Source organism: Talpa europaea (genome assembly GCF_964194135.1).
Source record: "Talpa europaea genome assembly, chromosome: 12".
NCBI classification, from domain to species: domain Eukaryota; kingdom Metazoa; phylum Chordata; class Mammalia; order Eulipotyphla; family Talpidae; genus Talpa; species Talpa europaea.
In genome coordinates this window covers 81,727,090-81,749,837 of record NC_140079.1, presented here as the reverse complement: position 1 = coordinate 81,749,837, position 22,748 = coordinate 81,727,090, and the positions used below count along the sequence as shown (strand labels likewise).

The window sequence follows — 22,748 nt, the reverse complement described above, 5'->3', positions numbered from 1 at the left end:
TGAGGTATAGGGGCCTCCCCAGTGGCGCAGTGGTTGAGCGCTGGGTTGCGAAGCTGCCCACAGCCTCTGCAGCGCCGGTTTGATCCCTGGCTGCTCCCCGGCCACCAGAGGAGGGTCCCACATGGCGCGCAGACCTCTCCTGCCGCCTGCTGTTCCCCTCAGCAGTGTACTTCGGTCCTTCTGCCTGCTCTGCTCCCCGCTCTGGCTCTGGTGAATTCTCTCACCCTCCCCTGCTTCTGACTGTACCCAGTGCTTGTATAAATAACTAACTAACTAACTAAATAAATAAATAAATAAATCTTTAAAAAAAAAAAAAGAAGAACTGAGGTATAGGTCCGAGGTGCAGGGAGGTGGGTGAGAGGATTCACCAGAGACAGTGGGGAGCAGAACAGGCAGATCTACTGAAATACACTGCCGAGGGGAGCAGCGGGGAGTCAGGAGAGGTCTGCTGCGCCATGTGGGTCAGCTGCCTGGCCGGGGATCAAACTCATGCTGCAGTGCTGGTGATAGCTTGTTAGTGCTGTCTTTAACCCCTGCACCACAAGGCAGTCCGTAAATATTTTTTTTAATGTTTATGGCTTATCTGTCCATTGTTTAGTATGTAAGGAAATACATGTCTATATTCAAATACCTTAAATACAAGGTAAAATGCATATATACTTTTCTCTACCTTTTTATCACTAAACAATATATTCTAGAGCTCATTCCAAGGCAGTTTCCAGAGCATTCCAGTGAGGCCCTTTTATTAACCTGGCTGGGATTTATGTCTAAAAGGAGGCGGGCCAGAGATGGAGGACTACATGGAGACGCTGAAGGACGAAGAGGATGCCTTGTGGGAAAACGTGGAGTGCAACCGGCACATGCTGAGCCGCTACATCAACCCAGCCAAGCTCACCCCCTACCTGCGCCAGTGCAAGGTGATTGATGAACAGGACGAGGATGAAGTGCTCAACGCGCCCATGCTGCCCTCCAAGATCAACCGCGCAGGTGACCTGGGAGTCGCTGGGCGGGAGGGGAAGTGCTTCCTCTAGTGGCCGCTCTCGGGAATGCCCTTCAATGAACTGGACCCAAAGGAGTTTGAGTCCGAAATTTTTACACTGGGGTCCTCTCCTCTGCTCACCCCCTGGACCCCTTCACGTTGTCCATGTATAGAACTGAGGTGGTGCATGAACTTGAACAGGGAGGAAACTGCCTCTTTAATTTTAACCTAAACTGAGATTTAGCATTTCCTTCCATTGTGGATGTGGCTAGGCAACAACTCATAGCATAGATTAGTAACACCCATCACTTTGTCAACAATGAAACTTGCAGGTATCTTTATATCATTATGGTTGTTACAGAGCTCTCAAAAGAGCATTTGCAGTCATCTCTCCCATGAAATCACAGTAGCTACTAGACCCAATTGTCAAATGCATTGATAAAGAAGTACATTTATTACTGCATCACAAATTTAATATTTGATATTAAATTAATTTCATTTATTTAACATAATATATATGTTTTATTAATTTATTTAGTATAAATATATTTTATTGATTTATTTAATACAATAAATGTATTTTATTATAATTTATTCCCATTGTAATCTGATGCATTTTATCTGTATACAACTATTATTCTGAGAAGGCATCCACAGGCTCCCAGGCTGCCTAGGGATCCATGACACTGTCACATACATGACAAGTAACAAGTGTGATTTGTGAGACTTGTTTTGCTTTTGCATGTGTATGCATGTATACAAACATACATGTGTTTTTGTATATTTGCCTTTGGATGTGGACATGAGGTCACAACATAAAAATATATTTCTTTCTGTGGCTCACAGTTTAAAAGGCTCAAAAATCACCATCCCACAGTGTGGCTGGTGATAAGTAGCACCTGTGCTGTGACTGTCCTTTGCATGCGTGTCAGAGATCACTAATCACAGCAGGCTTTCCTCCTGAGCTCAGATGTAACTCTAGACTCCTTCTCGACACTGTGCTCCTGGCAACTTTGCCAAACAAGCCGTAGACACAAGATGAAGCTCATTATTGTGTGTATCCTGGGGTAAAGGTAGTGCTTCAGCACCTCAAGGGAAGAAATATCTGAAAACAAAATGTCTAAGGAAGGACCAAGATATGTAACCATAAAAACTGAAAACTGTGGGAGATGTGGAGTGTAACAAGCACAAGCTGAGGGGCTACATCAGCCCAGCCAAGCACACCCCTTGATCACTTTAGATTGACCTTAATCATTTTAGGTTAAAGTTTTTTCCAGAGCAGATGATAATCCCAAAGGCGAACATGGAGCTATGCATCCTTTTATGACTGTTCCTTGCTTCCCACCCAAATATGTGCCTTCTGGCTTTAAATCCCAGAAAAACATATACTTTTCCATAACTGCAAGTGTACTACTAACCTCCTTCAAACGTAGGAGAGCTGATGCCTGTCTGGTTAATTTTAACCCTGGTCAGTTGGGAAGCTCTTTGAAACTGTTGGTTACCTGTGGCTGCAATACTACTTATCCTGGCTCCACCAGTTTCTTAGAGAAAGGAAACTAACACCACTGAATCCCTGCTGAGGGCCTGGCACTTTGATTTACATTATCTCAACTCCAAGAGCCAACTCAGGAGTGACAGGATGTGGTGAGACTGTCTTCTTAGAGGTTATTGAAAGATATGAGTTCAGGATAAGATTGGGCATTCGGGCTGGCATCCAATCAAACAGGTATGCTTCTTCTCACTGATTGGTATGCTTCTTCTCACTGAGTGATTGGGCCCTTCTCTTAGGTCGGCTGTTGGACATTCTGCACACCAAGGGGCAGAGGGGTTATGTGGTCTTCTTGGAGAGCCTGGAATTTTACTACCCAGAACTGTACAAACTGGTGACTGGAAAGGAACCCACCCGGAGATTCTCCACCATTGTGGGTAAGTGGCTTTGCCAGCAGAGCCATTCTGAATGGCTTTGCCATTCAGACTCTGGAAGGACGGTGTGTGGGCATGTGTGTGTCCAGTAGTGAGGCAGCGCTAAAGCTATCAATCTGTGGTGTTTGAGTGCCCTCTTTCTGCCTGATGATCAAAGTTAGGTGACAAAATGGAGAGGTTTATAGACTCTCCCTGTGAGCACTGAAGGGATGGAACAGAAACTCATCCCCCCATGGAGCCTGTCCTTGCTTCGCCTGCTCTTGCCAGTATCCCATGAATCAGAGCCCTTGGTCATCTTGTCTTCTTAATTTTCCTTCCTAATATTCTTCAGTCTTTTCTTCATCTGCACCCCTACCCCAGTCCAGACTCCTACAGCCCATCACCGCTCTGCATCCATTCCTGCTCTGTTCCAGTGTTTTCGCCTGCTTTCAGTGGCTTTTCATTGCTTCCATCTGAACACTCAAGTCCGTAGTGTACCCACAAAGACCTTACCTGGCCCGGCCCCTGCTGTCCCTCCAGCCTCACCTTTCTGCCTCTCCCTCTCTCGGGCCCCAGCCACTTTGGTCTTCCTTTGGTCCCTGAAATGTGCCAGGCTCCTCCCTCCTCTCTACAGAGTCTTGGCAATGTTGTTCCACCTTCCAAGAATGTGTTTTCTTGCTTCGATTTAACATTTCAGCTCAAGTGTCTGGACCATCTCTGACCTCACCTCCTCCTCCCCACCCTGCTGCATCTGGTCCCCTGCTATACACTCTCATAGCCCCAGACCTTTGCTTTTGAAATCTCTGCATCTGCTGTTTTATTCATGTGTGATCATTTGCTTTTTTTAATGTCTATCTCCCTTACCAGACCTTAATCTCTGCCAGGACCAAGGCTGTTTTGCTCACCCTGAATCCCCAGTGCCTAACGGGTAGTAAGAGCTCAGTAAAATGTTGGCGAGTGAATGGGTGAAAGAATGACACCCGACCCTCGCCTGGAATCCCCTCAGCCCCCTCCCAGTTATCAGGCCTGACTGGGCTCCCCTCTCCACAGTGGAGGAGGGCCACGAGGGCCTCACTCACTTCCTGATGAACGAGGTCATCAAGCTGCAGCAGCAGATGAAGGCCAAGGACCTGCAGCGGTGCGAGCTGCTAGCCAAGTCCCGACAACTAGAAGATGAAAAGAAGCAGCTGACACTGACCAGGGTGGAGCTGCTGACCTTCCAGGAACGGTACTACAAGATGAAGGAGGAACGGGACAGCTACAACGACGAGCTGGTCAAGGTGAAGGACGACAACTATAACCTGGCCATGCGCTACGCCCAGCTCAGCGAGGAGAAGAACATGGCGGTCATGCGGAGCCGGGACCTACAGCTCGAGGTAAGGGGCCCACAGTGGGGCTACAGCCAGGTGGGGCAAAGGGAAGCCAAGGTCACTAGAGCTCCAGACCACCCACAGGCTCTTGCAGACACAAGCCACCAGAGTTTCACCCGTAGCAGGGGGTCCAGAGGTCTAGATTCACCATACACATGTGTGCAGCTTTCGTGGGCTGTCCCACCACTGGCTCCAAGTCTACCATGCATGTGTGCACACAGGTGTACATGGACCCAGCGGCGCTTCTCTCTGCTCAGGAGCCAGGATCCACCTACCGTGTGCATGCATGTGTAGACATGTGCACACAGGCCCTGCCCCATGCAAGGAGGGGAGGATAATCATTGAGGAGACAGCACCAGGACACAACACCTGAGGTCCTCGAAACCAGGGCTCTGCCCTTCGTAGCCGTATCCACAAAGTCAGCGTGAAATCACCAGTGAACGATCCACCAACTGATGTTTGACATCGTTAATGAGTTTATCTCCAACATGAAGAAAAGGCAGGGGATTTGCTGAGCTAATGTATTCCTTTTATTTACTGAGTGCCGCCATGCACCAGGCTCTTTTCCAGGGATACATAACTCACAACCTAGGCCCTGCTGGCATGGCGCTCACGTTCCAATCAGAAAGCAAACACATAAATAGCTGATAGTCATAAGTGCTATTAAGTGGGGGAAAGTTTGAGGATAGTGAGTGAGGGGTGCTATTTTAAATAGGATAATCAGGGGAAGGTCCCTGAGAATTGGACGCTTGATTAGAGACCTGCTGAAAGGGGAGGAGCCAGCCGTGTAGGCCTGAGGGGAGAGCAAAGAGCAAATGGAGAGGCCCCAAGTACGAGGCATGCTTAGTGTTTTGAGAAACAGCATGAGAGGCAGTGGGGCTGGCATGAAATGAGCAAGTGGCAGGGAAAGAAGTGGGAGAGATGGCTGGGGTCCAGATCATGGGGACACAGCAAGAACTTTGGAATTTATTCCAGTTGTGATGGGAAGCCACTAAAGGAGTGAGAGCTGAAGAGTGACAGCTGATTTATATCTAGAAGGATCACTCTGGCTGCTGGGTGGAAAATAAACTCTTGGAATATTTATTAAGCACCTGCCATGTATAAGGCACTGTGCTAAGCACTCTGGGGGACACAGGGATAAATAACCTGATTTCTGCTCAGGTCACTTGCTCTTAGTTGAAGCAGCCAGCTCGGTAAACAGTTCACTAGTATCCAGGCAGATTGAGTCAGTGGCTTAGTGGAGAGTAGAGCATTTTTGTAACGTGCAGGTGCTTTTAAGTCCTGTAACTCTGAGTTCAAACCCCGGTTGTTGGCTTTACCACTTAGTTGGCTCTTGGTCTTGATTTCTTCATAAATGGCAATAATGAAAACAAGACCTACACCACAGGGTTGCTGAGATACTGCGCAAGAAATCTTGGGCCTAGTGGCCATCCCAGTGAGCACCCCACAGGCTAGCACCCCATGGCCATGTGCCTGGGACTAGGGGTCTGAACCCAGCACTGGACACTGGCATTGCTTATCCAAGATACTGAATTTTCTTTTTTTTGTGCATGACCAAGAGAGGTTTCTGTGCTGTTTTATCTAGGATTTGAGGGTGTTAATTTGTGCTGCAGGGACTTATAACTTTCTCTCCTAGAATTTTATTCTGTATTATGTCTCCCTGGAGATGTATCAGCAGTAAGAAAGTGTGTCTAGAACTTGAAAGAGCATCTGGCCAGCTGAGTCCTTGGGTCGTTTCTCATCCCCAGGATGCTTCCGTGCTTGCCTCTTTCCTCCCTCCTTTAGGCCATAGGTGTGCAGGCCTCTCCCTCTCTCTGCCCCCTATCTGCCAGACCTCCTGACACCAGCCTCCCCACAGGCCTAGAATTGAAAGAGGACACCCACCTATTTGGTGCCTCCCTCTCTTGCTGCCCTTGAAATGCCTCTTGTTTGGGGTATTTTACCAAGACCAGCCAGGCTTGGGAAGCAAAAGGCTTAATAACAAATCAGATCCCTGACTTCTCAGCCATCCCTTTGCTCCCTGCAATAACTGCCTGCAATAACAGTAGGGGTCTCCCAGGGGATCCTCCAGTTCTGAGGATGAGTTTGAAACCCATTACAAAAGGGTATTGAAATAGATCACCTGCCTTGGGGAAATGCCAGTTTAGGAGTCTTATCTTAATCTATAGCTTTGTCCACCCCACAAGTTTCCTGAGGGAACTTTCTAAGGCACACTCAGCCTTTAGATCTATCCTAAACTGAGGAAGGAGGGACTCTTCATCAACAAGGAGGTGGTGGTTTGTTTAACTGGAGAAGGTTTCTTTGAGCCGTTCTCTGTCACCCATTGGAAGAAGGAGAGGGTGCAACAGGTGATGCTGGAAAATCAGCAGGCTCAAGCGAGGCTGTATGTTTCTGAGTGTGTCCTCCAACAATATCCTCCCTTTGGCACTCTTGGGGTGTTTTAGATCGATCAGCTAAAGCATCGGTTGAATAAGATGGAAGAGGAGTGCAAGCTGGAGAGGAACCAGTCGCTGAAACTGAAGAACGACATTGAGAATCGGCCCAAGAAGGAACAAGTTCTGGAACTGGAGCGGGAGAATGAGATGCTGAAGACCAAAATCCAGGAGCTGCAGTCCATCATACAGGTGAGGGCCTGGGAGAGCGCGGGGAAGAAGAGGGATGAGGTTTCAGCCTGATGCCCAGGGCCCCCACTTTCTGACTGCCGAGCCGCGGCATTTCATGCCATCCTAGGATACCTTAGTTTCTTCCTGTCCAAAGTGGGGACAACCACACCACCCACTTCTCAGAGAAGGGACATTGTGTGAGATAATACTGCTGTTCACACGGATGTCAGTGTCCCAAGCACTGCGAGAAAAGTGCACTCAGGAAACCTACTTGCTTTTAAAGATTCCTGGAAACTCGCCCCTCAACGCCATGTGATTTGTTAAAACTTCTGAGTGCCTCCCCGCATTTGTCAACACGGAAGCACCTGTGGGTATGGAGGAGAAAGTCGCTGAGGAAGAACATCCCAAAGTACATGGGCAGGGAAAGATAAAAAGGCACCCCTTCCCTTCCTCCGAGTTACCCCCTCTCCCAGGGCTGGCAGCCTGGTGTTGGACTCTGATTTGGAGCAGAGGGTAAATCCCTGTCTAATCGGAGCAGATGAACTGATATTTCAGGGGCAGTGTCTGGAAGGCAGATCAGGCCTCTTTGTTGTTACCAGTGAAGTGTTTGGAGGAGCAGCAACTGTTTCTCTCAGTTCCGATAAGAGCTAGGACAGAACAATAGGCACCGGATGTTCCTGAGTAGAAGTGGGTTTTATGCTTCTTTCCAGGTGATAAAATTCTTAAATAATAAGCTGCTTAAAGACCCCAAGAGACAGTGATTCCTGCCTCTGCCTTCCTGGCATAAATCAGTCTGTTGCCAGCTCTTTTGTCCCCCATCTTCCAAATCCACCTTGCTCCCTGCCCCTCCCTGACCCCTGCTCGGTTAAACCTGCCCATCTGCCCCATAGGCTGGGAAGCGCAGCCTACCGGACTCAGACAAGGCCATCCTGGACATCCTGGAACATGACCGCAAGGAGGCCCTGGAGGACCGGCAGGAGCTCGTCAACAAGATCTACAACCTGCAGGAGGAGGTCCGCCAGGCAGAGGAGCTACGGGACAAGGTGAGAGCCCCCCAGGTGAAGGAGCAGCTTCCACACCAGGGAGGCCCTGTGGGCTGAGCTGCATTAGTGGGACCGACCCCACACTCTCTTCCAGGGAATAGGTCTACCCCTGGTATGAATCCACTAGGCATGCCAACATCAGCACCCGTGTAGGTATTTATGAATCACTGAGTGTCGGCATAGCACCTGTCTTCCCTTGGGGCTCAAGGCCACGGGAGGACATGCCTGCACCATCCCCCATCACACTCCCTGGCTCAGAGTAGCCTCGCAGCCAATCTCAGTTGATTAACTCCCCTACTATTGTGATTCTTCCAGTCTGAAGGCTGCCCCCAAGAGGCACAGGTAATGTAGGGAGGGACAGGCCAGTTCCAGCCAGTCAGCCGTGCCATGCTGCCAGCCTGGCGCATATTGATCTCTGCCTGTCACTTACAGTACCTGGAGGAGAAGGAGGACCTGGAGCTGAAGTGCTCAACACTGGGGAAGGACTGTGAAATGTATAAGCACCGCATGAACACGGTCATGCTGCAGCTGGAGGAGGTGGAGCATGAGCGGGACCAGGTACGGGCCCCTGGGGCAGCTGGCCCTGTGAGACCCCGCATTGTACCACAGGGCCCACCCCCAAGCCATTTGGGTCAATCAGGATGTTGCAGCCAGTGCAGTGTCATTAGCTCTGCAGGAATTACTCAGGGGTCCATCTTTCCTATTTCCATTCCAAAGTTAAAATCCATCCCCAAAAGAATTTCAGAATTGTGAATTTCAGAATTCACAGGCATTTGAATATCATGGGGGCCTGAGCTGAACTCCAGCAGCTCCTACAACACAGCATGGTCCTTCAGTGCCTGCTCTCCAGAGTAAGATGGCCACTTCAGGCCCTGTCACTCATTAGACATGTGACTACCACCTAGCTGCCACCCCTGGGAGCCCCAGGGCCCTCACCTGTAAGTGGGAATAATAATGACAAGGCCACCTCACAGGTGCAGGGAGTAGGTTCCCAGAGATTCTGCACCAGTGCTCTTAGCACAGGGCCTGGCACCTCTCAAGGGCTGCGGCATGTGTTGTTGAGGAAGGCAGTGAGTGTCATAGCCCAGAGCTGGGGAGACACTGTGGCTGACACCCAGCTGGAGCCCACACTTGTCCCTGGATGCAGTTTGGTTTGGTCAGGTGAAGAACCAGGATCCTCTCTGTCCCCGGCAGGCCTTCCACTCCCGAGACGAAGCGCAGACCCAGTACTCACAATGCCTCATCGAAAAGGACAAGTACCGTAAACAGATCCGCGAGCTGGAGGAGAAGAATGATGAGATGAGAATCGAGAAGGTCCGGCGGGAAGCCTGCATTGTCAACTTGGAAAGCAAGCTCAGGCGCCTCTCCAAGGACAGCAGCAGCCTGGACCAGGTGAGTGTGGGCTGTACCCCCACTCCTGCAGCCAGGTGCCTCCCACCCCACTGAGCAGGCTCACCACTCTCCCTTGCGGCGAGTCTCCAGCCAGAAGCACACCATTTCTTACCACTTCCAGAATAACCCAGGTCCTGGAACTTTCTGTGCATCTGTGTCATAATGAGAACAAGCCACTCATCTTGAAGCTGGAAGATGCAGGCTAGATACCTGACTTGGCCTCTCACCAGTGAAGCCAACTCAGGGGGTCACTTCACCAAGCAGCTTCAGCTCCCTTTCATGGCTGGTCACTAGCCTCCCCCAGGTTCCTTTACACCCCCCTGGCGGTCACTGGGTTTAAGATGCCCTACTTCCCCTGTAGTTGCTAGTGCCTACAAGGAAACTCACTCATGAGCAGTGTCAAGTTCAGGTTGCATGTCACAGCAGGGCCCAGCTCTCAGAAATGAATGGGCTCTGCCATTGTGTATGTGGCTGAGGGGTTGAGTGCCTCAAGCGCAGGTCTGAGGACTGTAAATCCAGGAACATGAGCTTCCAGCCCAATGTTGTAAATTATAAGTACAAGGGGTGCTGTGGTTGCCCAGGACCGCTGTACCATCTGTCGGGTTTCAGGAAAGACTTCCTACAAGAGCGGTTCTTAATGCCTCGGGACTGCCACCTGGAATACTGCCCCCTGACTTCACCTGGCCAAATTCTGTCCACTGTCTGGTCCTGGCCAATGTGTCACTTACTGGGCTAGGCTTCCACTAGTCCCCATATTAAAAACCGCATGTGATGCCCTTCTTTCAACAGATTTTACTACAGTTGTCATTATGCAGAAACTCCATGAGGGCCTCTCAACTTGTCCAAGGTCCTTAGCAGGGTGTTAGGCTCAGGGTAGCACCTCAGGGTGCAGCTACCAAATATGTGAAGGGAAACTGTGATAGACCCTTGTTAGGTGAGGATTCTGATATTCCAGGCTGGGGGGCAGTGGCAAAGGCCTGGATGACCATTGCATGGCATGCTATTGGCAGACTGTAGAGTAGGAGGTGGGCACAGGCCAGACATGTGGCCAGAGAGGGTGGCAGGCTGTGGGTTTATAGGCTAAGGAACTTGGTTGTTATTCTGGGACCTCCAAGGATTTTGTTTAGGTAAATAAGGAAGTAGATTTGGGTTTGAGGTAATGTAGCACACAGGTGTTGTATGGCTCAGGCACAGTCAACCGGAAATTACTTAATGCTCCTGCAACTCAGCTTCTGACAGTATTATATTCAGACAATATAAAGCAATTAGAACAGTACCTGGCAGTGCTTTTGTCCTTGTTCAGTGACTCAGCATTTTTTATTTTATATGTGCAGCTAAGGCATGGGCTGGGCTGGAAACTGGGAGTGTGATGGTGTACATCAGATCTAAGGCTGAGACCAGCTAAGGCCAACCCCTTTGTTATTTATTGTGGAAGAAAACTAGTGTTTGCTCCAGTTCCCAGCAGGAGGGAGATGGGGGTGCAGGAGGCTGCAAGGAGCAGAGTTCAGCTAGGATATAAGCCTTGGGATCTGGGTGCACGCCAGTTGTGAAAGAAAATGGGTCATCCAGAGCTTCAGGCACGGTGGCCAAGAGATCGCTAACATCATGAGCTGAGCCTTTGGTGACTGGTGTCCTGTACTTCTCTTTGTCTCCAGAGTCTACCCAGGAACCTGCCAATAACCATCATCTCTCAGAATTTTGGAGATGCCAGCCCCAGGACCAACGGTCAGGAGGCTGATGATTCATCCACCTCAGAGGAGTCGCCGGAAGACAACAGATACTTTCTGTCCTACAACCCGCCCAAGCGCAGGATGAATCTGAAGGGCATCCAGGTACTTGGTTTGGTCAGGTGAAGAACCAGGGTCCTCTCTGTCCCCGCAGGCCTTCCACTCCCGAGACCCAGTACTCACAGTGCCTCATCGAAAGGGGTGGAGGTGAGGAGCCCCCTGCAGGCAGATGAAGATGCAGCACAGACACACGTGGTCCTGGCACATTCCTTGACTTCTTTCAGCTCTATGAACAGAGATCCTGCCAGCTCATGCTTTTTATGTGTGTGTTTTTACCAGTTCTCCCCTCTCTTATAAATGTAATAAAAGTGTAAAGTAGAGAGCGAGAGTGAATGAAATAAGCATAATTTCCAAATTCATTTGTGCATTCAACATATTAAGTATGGAGTACCTATCACATGTTTATTAATATTAATTGCTTGGGGTAGGCACCATTTGGGGAACTGGAGTTTCAGCAGGAATCCCATCTGCTTTGCTCAGTAGCTGGTGTAATCCATGGCACACGGCTAATGCTCAGTGAGGAATGAATGAATGAATGGAGCCATCTTAAATGAGAAGGGCGTGACCACCAAGGCCTGACCATCCACTCCCCTCTGCCCTGCCTCTGTATGTGGAGCTAGAAGGCCCAGGGCAGCAAATCCCAGGCCCTTGGGAAACCTCTAGCAGCTCGTGATGAGGGCAGCTACTCCGTCCTTTGCTGAAAACGCCCCTGCTTCACATCCCAGGTTGTGCTCAGCCTCATATACTCCTCCACACACACTCCTTCCCACTGGGTTCTTGTACCATCTGAGCCACACTGCGCCGCCCCCCGGGGGAAGCTAGTCTGCACAGCAGTGCCCTAGCTGGGCCAAGGGGAGATGGACGTCCTGTGCTTTCCGATTCCAGAGACTCCGACTCAGGCAGCCGCGTGACAAGGGGCAGCCTGGGCACACCTCAATTTATTTTTTTCCTTAGCTCCAGTGACATGTGTCTGGGGCCTTGTTTGATTTGTGTCCTCTGTCTCCTTTCTCCCTCCCTCTCTTTCAGCTGCAGAGAGCCAAATCCCCCATCAGCCTGAAGCGAACATCAGATTTTCAAGGTTAGTGAGACGACCGGATCCCTCTCCTGTCTGTCACTCTGACTCTCTGGGTCCATCTGTTTCTCCCATTGCAGCCATCAATCCTACGAGGTAAACCTGGGACAGACCTGGGGGCCCCCATGGTGGTGGGGTGTCCAGATAGTAATTAATGTTCATTGTCATGTCCAACCTCGGGAGCGTCACGTCTGTGGTTTCCCTACCCCTGCTCCTCCCTGTGGATCTGATGGGGCTGCTGCTGTCTCAGCTGAACTTTGCATTTCTGCTCATGGCCTCTCTGCTGGAGGGCTGTGCCACCTCCTCCCACACTCGTGGTCAGGCTGTCCCTGGGGTAGACGGCTGCTGGTTCACCCAGAAGTCCCTGGCTCCCCGAGACATACTGTCTTCAGAATTGCTGTCATTTGTCCTTGCCTCAACTCTGGGAGTAATAATTGACTAGCAAGGGTTTGCCCACGTGAATCAAGTGCCAGGTGCCACCGGTCCACTTGCAGAGCCCAGGCCGTGAGTAAAAAAAGTGGTTTTGGAAACCCAGGAGAGAGGTCAGAGGAAGGTCGTGGAAGGATCTGCCAAGAAAGGAGTGTTTAGGCTGGACTTGGGAAGGGGGGAATTTGGGCCAAGGTACATGATCTCCACGAGGGCACCTGGGGCAGAGCCGGGAGCAGAGCCGGGGTCAGGAGCCCACACTCTGCCATTCTGAGGCTGACAGGGTTGAGGACGTGGGCGACTTCACCCCTCCAAGGGGACAGGAGTGGGGAGCAGGGGGTCCAGATCTGGGCTGTGGGCACTCGCTTTGAATCTGGTAGAGGGCAGAGAAGGGAACCAGAGAAGATGACAAGGTGTCACTCCTGACAGAGGTACCCTCCCAACTCCCCATACCCAGAGAGAGTGGGGGCCCCTAGCCAAGTCTCAGAGACACATGACATTGACCTGCCTGGAGCCCTGGCCCTGGCTCAGGCAGGAATATGCCGGGGAGTAAGACTAGGTTCTCCCCACCTTTTAGGAGAATTGCAGGATGTCACCCAGAAAGGACAGCCCCCAAGTGCTCATAGCCACAGGGGCTCTCAATTCCCTTCTCCTTCTCTCTTTTCTACCTCACCACCATCCCCCCATCCTCTCTGCCTCTCCTGCCCCTTTCCTGTGGACAGCAAAGGGACATGAGGAAGACGGCATGGGCGGCAGCCCCAGCTCCTGCAGATCCCTGCCCATCACCAACTCATTCTCCAAGATGGTAAGCCATGGTCCTCCGCACCCCCCCCCCTTCTAGCTCAGAACCTGATTCCCAGGCCCCCAGCTTTGTCTGCCCCAGCACCCCCTCTACTCCCTAAGTGGGACCTATGAACAGTCACTGTTCAGGGGGGGGCTGCAGCCCAGGTCCTGCTTATGTTTATTTAAAGATGTTTCCACGGCTTCATGATGTATTTACACCTTCTTGCCGCCTCCTTTCCCAATTTAACACTTGGTGGGAGGAAGAGATGGGCCTCCAAGGGGCTGTAGCGAATTGCACAGGCGGCTGAAAATTCTGCCGCAGCTTCTCAGCCCCTGGCAACTCCGGCAGCCTGGGGAGGCAGCGGCAGGCGGATGCAGCCTGTGAGCAGCTAAAGTCTCAAATGCCCCAGAGCAAAAGCTCAGCGATCCCTCCCCTAGCCCAGTGTCCCCCACACTTCAGCTCCAGCCCACCTGGGCCAAACCTGGCAGAGTCCCAACCACAGACCTAGTGCCACTCCCCCCACCAAGCAGCAGAAGGCCTAGGATTAAAAATTCTAACCCCAGGGGATGCTCTGGGAAGCTTGTCAGCTCTGCTTCCAAAATCAGGCCCTCGGGGAGGCAGAAATTTGATAATGAATGATTTCTGTCTGAGTGTGGCTGGGGGTGGGTTGTGAAATCCAAGGTTCTTCTTTAAGGCAGCCCTTGCCAGGAGCCAGCAGGGCTCATTTTAAAGGGTCACCCTCCAGCAGCCATGCTATCTGAGGGAAAGCATCCATTGCCACCATCACCACCAGGTCCCTAGGACCACATGGCATCCAGGTGCTCAAGGCCAGTACAGCTCTGGGGCCACTGAACTCAGCTGTGCAGGGTAAGGGACTGCTCCAGCTCCCAAGCCTCCATCATTCCTGCCTGCACCCTCCCTGCCTCTCCAGAGGCAGCGAGCAGATGTTCAAGCAGATGTGCACCAGGCTCTATGGCTGCAGCCGCCCCAGGCTGAGCACAAGCCTTCTCTGGCCAAGGTCGCCTCTGAACACCAGCTTGCTGCACCCACATTGCCTATGTCAGAGGCAGGAATGCATCTGGGTTAAATTTAGTTCCTGTATATATAATATTTATGCCCGTGGAGGCACAGGCAGGTAGACATCCAGCTCCTGTAACACCTCTGGGTGTGTGCTTGCAGCAGCCCCATCGGAGCCGCTCCAGCATTATGTCCATCACTGCTGAGCCCCCAGGAAACGACTCCATCGTCAGACGCTACAAGGAAGATGCCCCTCATCGCAGGTGAGTGACAGGTGACAGGCGGAAGGGGATGGCGCCTCCACCTAGTACCTGTGTGGACCTCTGCAGCCCTGAAGCAAACTTGATAGGATGAAGGTGCCCAGTTTACAGGTAGGAGGCTGAGGCTTAGGGAAAGGATGTGACTTTCCCAGGGTCACCCAAGTAGGTACCAAATGATGAAAACTTTGCTGCCTCCAAATCAGTTCCCTCCATCCCCTGGGCACAAGGCTTAGCTTTTCCTGCCAGAGAGGGAGAGAGCCCATGAATGGTCTCCCCAAAACTGCTCCCCCTCCCCCTTCCTCACCTCTTGGAAGTCATCAGTGTCCCCAACAAAGAAAATGCCTGGGCATCTAGATCTTTCCAATCGGCCAGATATTTGGCACATCACATTCAAAGTCAAGATGACTAGGTGGTTTCCACAAGGGCCAAGAGTGAGGAGCTGGCTGGCAGGGCTAGATCCTCACCTCTGGTCCTGCCACGGACCTGAGCCATGCAGCATCACACTCGCCAACTTGGGGAAGTGTCCCAGGCAGCTTTCTGAAGCCACACGTGGCAGCTGCACGGAGACCGCCTCCACCTCATTGCTCTGGTGAGGACCATACGTGGACAACTTAGAACTCTTGGAACACAGTGGTGCAGCACCCCCATCCAGTCCTCTGAAGGGGCACTGAGCTGTTTTCGGCACATTGCACATTTTAGTACCCATCCAAGTAGAAATGGATATTAAGTATCTGTCAAAGAAGAAGAGTAAGTGGGAAGTAGCAGGTGGAGCTGTCAGGGACCCTTCTCCTCATGTCCGCTCACATGGCTAATGCAGCCTCTCAAGTCTGCCAGGTCACTCCACCCTCCCAGCAGAGGGCCCAGCCCTCCTTCAGCCCCTTGTCCTTGACCTACCTGCTGACTTTCCTGTCAGCACCCACCCTACCCTCTCAGAACCAAGATACCCAAGAAACTAGAACATTCCGGAAGGTTCCCCCTCCCTTGACCACCTGCACACACTCATGAGAGCTCCTATGCACACGTGCGCTCCCTCTGTTCCTCCCTTGTGTCTTGCAGCACAGTTGAAGAAGACAATGACAGCGGTGGGTTTGATGCCTTAGACCTCGATGGTAGGTACCCTGAAGATCTGAGGGGTGTTACAGGTGTGGCAGCTGCCTGCCAGTCAGCAATAACAAGGCCACTTCTCACACATCCCAGACACCCTGCCCCCAGGCAGATGGAGGCTTGCACATAGTAGGTCCTCAGGAAACTTAAGGAATGGATTTTGAAAGTGCTGTCTGTGCACATGGAAGTTAGGTCTCCATCTCAGTGCTCTGTCTGCAACCCGAAGGCACGCTGAGGAGCTTGTCCTTTGCAGGCAGGAGGGGCCATCCAGCTGCTGAGCAGGGAGTCAGACTCAGGTCTGAGTTTTTAAGAAAGAATGGCTCTCGTGATCTTAGTCCAGTGCCGTGGAAGTACTTGCTTGTGTCCCTGATCCAATTTAATCAACTCTCAAAACTCCTTTCAGAAATGCTATTGCTGTTCTCATTTTGCAGATGAAGACCCAGAGTCTTAGTGAGATTAAGGAACGGTAGGCTGGAGCAGGGACTAGAAGCAAGGACACATCTTAAGAAATTCATGGATTAAGCTGTTAACCAACCTGAACATCACTTGACTAGTGCTGGGAATGAGAGGGGAGACTGGGCTGAGGGGTGTGGCGATTAATGTTGTTCTTCATGCCCTGAAGTTAGAGGTGTGGATAGGCCTGCATTGGGGAACCAGGATGTAGTACTTGGAGTGGGGATTATGGAGGAGGATATTCCCTTGGCCCAGAACATTCTGTGCAGAGAGCCAGCCTTGAATGCTCAGCTCCAGGGCAAGAGCATGTGTGGATGCCAGCCACTGCCCCTCACAGCCCAAAAGTTGGGTTCAGCCTAACACATGGCAAAGTCCCACAAATGCCAGACCCAGTACTGGCTATGCAGGACACGAAGATCCATGTCGCCAGATCCTGTCTTGGCAGAGACTGTGGGTCAGTGGTGAAGACAGATAGGGATGTACAGGCCTGGGGAGCATCTGACTGGGTGGACAGAAGAGGGAGCAGGAAGGGTTTGAGTTTCGCTCCTGAAATGTCTCAGTGCCTTGGGATAGTGTCCTACAGAGCCAGCAGCATGGAAACTGATTCAGAATCCCCTGGGTGTGGCTGCCAGCCCTCTCGTTCCAGGGTTCCCCCAGTCCTGCCTCCACCCCTGGCCAGCTCAGACTGCCAGTGGAGAAAATGAAAGATTAGTGACTCTCCTTAATTGGGGACCATCAGAAGCTATCAAGTGTTAAAGAGAGGTTAGCACCTAATAGAGGTTGGGTAATGAGAAGAATTGAAAGAGTTTTGGAAAGGGGAGAGCTGGGAAGAGAATTCTGGGCAGCAGTCCAAAGCATTTTGCAGTGTCGGGATAAATTCCCTTTGCAGAGCAGCCTTTGTTATCAGCCTGGAGCAGGGTTTGCAGATCCTGCATCCCAGCTGCCCGAGCCATGTGGAGTGAGTGGGCATCTCCCCCAGGGCCTCTGGGGTCCCACCAAGTTGGGGTGAGAGAGGGCATCTGTGTCATCCAGATTCTGCTCTTCCTGCCTGTTTCTGCCGATGACCGGGAAGGTCATGGGACCACTGGTGGTCTGAGACCTAAGGTGGCCCCAGGATGAAAACAGAACTAGCGACCAATCCCAAAACAGAACTAACGACTACTGATGGAGCCCCTCTACCTTAGCCTGTTCCCAACACACACACACACACAAAAGGGGATTTTTCAAAACCAGTTTGCTGGCCAAGCCTGCCACTAAGAGGGGACCCACAGAGGGAAATTGCAAAAGCTGCCCCCTTCCCCTGGGGCCCCAGAGATCAGTGACTGAGGCAGACACACTGTTTACTGACCCTTCCCCAAGCTTTCACCCAAGGGGAGCACTTCCGGGGGGCCAGACAGGAGAAACAGGGGTCAGAGGGCTGATCTGCTTCCCTTGGTATCCAGGAGGTGCAGGGGCCGCTGCTGATGGGCTCCTTTCCTTTGCAGATGACAGTCACGAGCGCTACTCCTTCGGACCCCCCTCCATCCACTCCTCCTCCTCCTCCCACCAGTCTGAGGGCCTGGATGCCTATGACCTGGAGCAGGTCAACCTCATGTTTAGGAAGTTCTCGCTAGAAAGGTACCATGGTCATGTGGGAGGGGGAAGAGGGAGTGGAGGGCAGGGACGGGGTAAAAACCATTCAGACCCGAGAGTCCCCAGAGGGGACAATCCATGACACCCCACAGGCTCCGAAAATCAGAGTTCTGGAATCCTAGCATCCCAGAGTCAGCAATCACTTCCCCTGAACCCAAAACAGGTCCAAAAGAGAAGGGGCTTACCTGGGGCTACACAGTATGGTGGAAACAAGGAAGCAGGACCCCCAGGTCCACCTGTGACACACTGAAACCCAGTGGGCCGTGCAATAGGGGTCTTCCTGGAGTTAGGCGAGAGCAGAGTAACTGACCTGGGTGCGGGTGGTCGGGTTTGAGTGGTCAGTCTGGGTGGCACAGCCTCCTGTCTGTTTCACAGCAAGAGCCATTTGCAAAGTGTCACCTAAGGTGGCAGCTAATGCAGCTCCCTCGGCATCTGATGACTCCAGGAGGCTATGCCCCCCAGATCCCTGCCCTCTGGCGTGTCCTGGTAGACCTGTCCTGTTGCAGCTGCCTAACTCCTGCTTTATTCCCCAACCCAGACCCTTCCGTCCATCTGTCACCTCTGGGGGGCACGTGCGGGGTCCCGGGCCCTCGGTGCAGCACATCACGCTGAGCGGCGACAGCCTCATCTCCCAGCTCACCCTTCTGGGAGGCAACGCACGCGGGAGTTTCGTCCACTCGGTCAAGCCAGGCTCCCTGGCCGAGAAGGCCGGCCTCCACGAGGGCCACCAGCTGCTGCTGGTGAGAGGCTGGGGCTGGGGGAGGCGGCAGCACAGCCAAGTGGTCCAAGACTTTTCCTCTTTCCTCTGCACATCTGCTGACAGGATGACCCTGCACCTTGCATTAGGCTTCTGCCTCGCAGCCAGGAGGAGGGAGCTGGATGGTGGCTGGGCAGTCAGCGCACTCGCCACCAGTCCCTCCCTGGCCTTCCCCTCACCTCCTCGCTGTGTTTCCAGAGCCTGCGTGTGCACACACATGTGCACATACGCCAGCTCCAGGGGGTAGGCGGAGGCGAGCGCACCCGTTGAAGTGGGATGCTTTCTTCCCCTCGGCAGCGCTGAGCGGCCGTTGTTGGGGGAAAGATGCTTTTATCCCCTAGTGGAGCAGGCTCACCCCTGCAGCTCTGCCGGCCTGTGGAGTCTGAGAAGAACAATGTGTCTTTGATATCCAGCTAGAAGGCTGCATCAAAGGCGAGAGACAGAGCGTCCCCTTGGATACGTGCACAAAGGAGGAGGCCCACTGGACCATCCAGAGGTGCAGCGGCCCCATCACACTGCACTACAAGGTCAATCAAGAAGGTGAGACCGCCAGACTCACCTGCCCTCAGCCAAGGCCAGCAGGGCAGCGGCCAGGGTAGGGCCCAGGGCTGCTGTTCTCTGCTGTTCTCCACTGTTCCGTGGGAGGAATAAGCCAGTCCTGGCCCTGTTGGGTGGATCTGATGTCAGATATGGGGCAGCAGCAGGGAAAGGCAAAGAAATATGCACCCTCCCGGGGCTTGCCCAGCCGCGAGTGGACTGCTGGGTCCAGCAGGAGGAGGCAGGGCCCCAGCCAATGCCCACAGCCCTACCTGGCCCACTCGCCCTTCTCCCTGCCAGATTGAAGTTTGTTGCTTCCCTCGGGCTTCCCAGACCCAGCAGCATGACTGTGGCTTTGGGGTGGCCACTCTGACACGGTAAGTTCCACCGAGCCAGGTCACAGGCCTTTGCAATGTAGGCTCAGCCTGTCCTCACCCTCCCTGCCTATCTGGCCCCCAGCAAATGGTCATCCTGCCTCCTCTTTCTGGGCCAGAACTCCTGGGCAGTGAGACCGAGCTTTCGCTTCCATGTCCTAAAGTCTGACTTCTCATTCTCACCCCTGGGTTTCTTCCTGCCTGTTCCTCTCCGCAGCTGGATCTTATTTTTAACCACCAGGGCTCATGAATGTTTCAACAGAGCATAAATAGCCACTTTCTCTCTAGTCGTTCCCCACTGCCGCCTGCTCGCCCGCACTCCTTCCGGCGGAGCTTGGTCGGTGCAGATGATAATGATGCTCTGTCCCTAAACACAGGACCCAGCCTCCTGCTCGCGGGCAGGCCCCTCCTCTCGCCCAGGCCTGGCTTTCCAGCCCAGCAGAAAACCTGTGGGCAGCGCCCCGCCCGCCTGCCAGCAGCATGACAGAACACAGCGTGCACATGACCCCCACACACCCCAGGTTGCGGGGCTGCATACCTGTAGATGGAACTCATGAAATTAAGGCTCCCTCTCCCAGGATGTGGCTAGTAGGGCCTCTCCTCTGAAGTGGCAGAGTGTGCAGAGAGCAGTCAGTGCTGTCTCCCACCAGACACACAAGACACACACAGATGTGGGACCATCCATGGCCCCAAGGACAGGAAGCAAGGCTGGAGGACAGGACAGTGGTTACCCTTTACGGTAGCCAGAGGGGCCAGGGGAGGATTCCCAGATGGTGGTTACCAGGCATATCCCTTTGTGAAAATTTGTCAAGACGAATACTTAGGAAGGTATGCTGTTTCTTGGATGTGAGCTAGGCCTCAATTAAAGAAAGAAAATTCAAGCACCGTGTAGTAGTGGGAAGATGGACATGATAGCAGAGCTCCAAGATTTGTTGCAACTGGGCACAGAATTAGCTCTGAGTTTCTTAGCAGCCAAGACAAAAAGGGAAACCTCATAAATGACACCGCTCTGCATTCATCCTGGAGGACCAAGGTTCCCCTAGGCAGAAATGCTAAGGGGAACATATCCCAGGGCTGCGGTACTGAGGGTGCCCCTCCAGAGCCGTCTCTGCAGAGGAGTCTGCTCACAGATCGGGGCTTCTGTTCCTCCCCACTCCACAGGGTACCGGAAGCTGCTGAAGGACATGGAGGAGGGCCTGATCACCTCGGGGGATTCATTCTACATCCGGCTCAACCTGAACATCTCCAGCCAGCTGGATGCCTGCTCCATGTCCCTGAAGTGTGACGATGTCGTGCACGTACGAGACACCATGTACCAGGACAGACATGAGTGGCTGTGTGCACGGGTCGACCCCTTCACGGACCATGACCTGGACATGGGCACCATACCCAGCTACAGCCGGTGAGGCGGGCGCCTGAGCAGGCCGAGGGGCCACTGGGGCACCGAGAAAGAACACCTGTCCTGTTGAATAGTCAGGTCCCCCCATTTCCTCCTCCTCCTTGAAGGCTTCCTTGCCTCCCAGGAATGCTGCTCTCTAAAATCCCAGTGCTTCACTAAATCCCAGAGCACCCTCTCAGCTATCTCAAGACAGCTTGGGACTTGATTTTATGCTCTCTTGTCTTTAGCTGGTTCTTCCTTTTCTAAAGCCTCCTCCCCGACATCATTACTAATTATTTAGCAGTAGCTGCCAAGAGTTGATCACACGCGGTAGACACCCAGAGCTCTATAAAGGCTCCGCAGGCTCTGGTGCTGTCAGAGGCCAGCCGTGCAAGCATCAGTTGGTCCAGTTTATAGACAAGGAAACAGGCTCAGAGAAGCTAAAAGGGACTGCGCCACAGCATCACCGAGGGTCAGCACCAGAGGAAGACAAGAAGGGTGCCCCTGAGGCCCGTTGCTCACACCTGCACAGGGTCCCTCGTGCACTCCCTTGTACCCCACAGACCTGAAACCCCATCCCTTCTCCCCTCCCCAGAGCCCAGCAGCTCCTGCTGGTCAAGCTGCAGCGCCTGATGCACAGGGGCAACCGGGAAGAGACCGACACTGGCCACCACACCCTGCGGGCACTCCGGGTGAGTCACCGGTGGTCAACTCCAAAGCGCCACCTGGGGTCTTTTTGGAGGGTAACAGGTGGAAACCACTTATGGGATGGTGGGTTAGAGAGAGCTTACTTCCTCAGGAAGGGGACGCCTCTCCAGAAGAGCCCCGCCCTCTGTGCCTTCCCCTCCTCTGGCTTCGATCCTGGGTTGCAGGCTTCCCCGCTGCTATCCCTCGTCCTCTGTTGGAACAAGTTCTTTCCCCAAGTCTCGGGGCTCCTCTTACCCTCCCAAGCTTGCCCCTCATCTGGAAGGATTTGATTCCACCACTGGCACTTAGGCCCCTTTCGCACAGAGGGTCTCGACCACATATCCCTACTTCTGTGGCTTTGTTACACTCACGTGTCCTGCCATGCTAGCCTGGTCTGACTGATTGATAAACTGATTTCAGAACACTCTGCAGCCCGAAGAGCCACTTTCTACCAGTGACCCCCGGGTCAGTCCGCGCCTCTCTCGAGCAAGTTTCCTTTTTGGCCAGCTCCTTCAGGTAAAGCTCTCCGGAGTGCCTACTGACTTTTCAATCACATGTTACTGCAGCTCTGCCCTCTGCCTACTGAGAAGAGAAGGCTGTGTCAAAATAACACTGCTTTGTGTTTGTGTACCACTTGCAACTTTTCACAGTGCCTCTCATCTCCTGTCCCATTTTATCCTCACAGTGACAGGTCGGTAGACAGTCTCTGCACCTGTTGGAAGCAAATCCTGCTTTCGTAAAAGATTTGAGGAAACTTATGACTAGAAGAAATTTAAACAACTTGCTGTTAAAATATTAATAGAAAAATCAGAAACAGTGTATCAGCAGAGATAAACAAACATTGCAGATATCCAGGTCAGTTTGACCCCTCAGATTGAGCACTAAATTTATCTCTGAGCATCCCAGCAGCCAAGGAAAAAAGGGAAGCCCAGTAGAGTCTTTAAACCTTATCTGACCACAGAAACCTTTTAGCTATTTGGAACTAGAAAGAATTTTATCTTTGTACTTAATTCTAAAAGGATAGGGTTTTTTTGGCATGAATCATTATGCAAGGAACATTAAATAGCACAGTGGGTAATATCTTGAGAAGTGATTTCACATAAATGCAAAAGCATTGTGTGTGGTCATGATCTCTCACCAGTTGACAAAAGGTAAGGAAGTAATACTGGCATGTAGCCTTATGAGCATGTC

General features: G+C 52.4%; 1 protein-coding gene across 1 annotated transcript in view; it reads left to right on the top strand.

The window, feature by feature from the left end:
- Positions 1 to 779: 779 nt before the first annotated feature.
- Positions 780 to 22,748, top strand: part of CARD11 (caspase recruitment domain family member 11) — a gene marked incomplete at its 3' end in the record, with an annotated part of 31,893 nt that continues 9,924 nt past the window's right edge. Inside the window, exons 1-18 of the mRNA XM_084251324.1 lie at positions 780 to 987; positions 2,768 to 2,905; positions 3,932 to 4,257; positions 6,696 to 6,875; positions 7,745 to 7,897; positions 8,330 to 8,455; positions 9,092 to 9,289; positions 10,945 to 11,121; positions 12,103 to 12,154; positions 13,297 to 13,379; positions 14,538 to 14,638; positions 15,692 to 15,744; positions 17,677 to 17,809; positions 18,363 to 18,564; positions 18,995 to 19,121; positions 20,654 to 20,894; positions 21,466 to 21,562; positions 21,978 to 22,073. Coding sequence (XP_084107450.1) covers positions 789 to 987; positions 2,768 to 2,905; positions 3,932 to 4,257; positions 6,696 to 6,875; positions 7,745 to 7,897; positions 8,330 to 8,455; positions 9,092 to 9,289; positions 10,945 to 11,121; positions 12,103 to 12,154; positions 13,297 to 13,379; positions 14,538 to 14,638; positions 15,692 to 15,744; positions 17,677 to 17,809; positions 18,363 to 18,564; positions 18,995 to 19,121; positions 20,654 to 20,894; positions 21,466 to 21,562; positions 21,978 to 22,073 — 2,682 coding nt within the window. The 5' untranslated portion in view covers positions 780 to 788. The remainder of the gene's footprint in view (positions 988 to 2,767; positions 2,906 to 3,931; positions 4,258 to 6,695; positions 6,876 to 7,744; positions 7,898 to 8,329; positions 8,456 to 9,091; positions 9,290 to 10,944; positions 11,122 to 12,102; positions 12,155 to 13,296; positions 13,380 to 14,537; positions 14,639 to 15,691; positions 15,745 to 17,676; positions 17,810 to 18,362; positions 18,565 to 18,994; positions 19,122 to 20,653; positions 20,895 to 21,465; positions 21,563 to 21,977; positions 22,074 to 22,748) is intronic.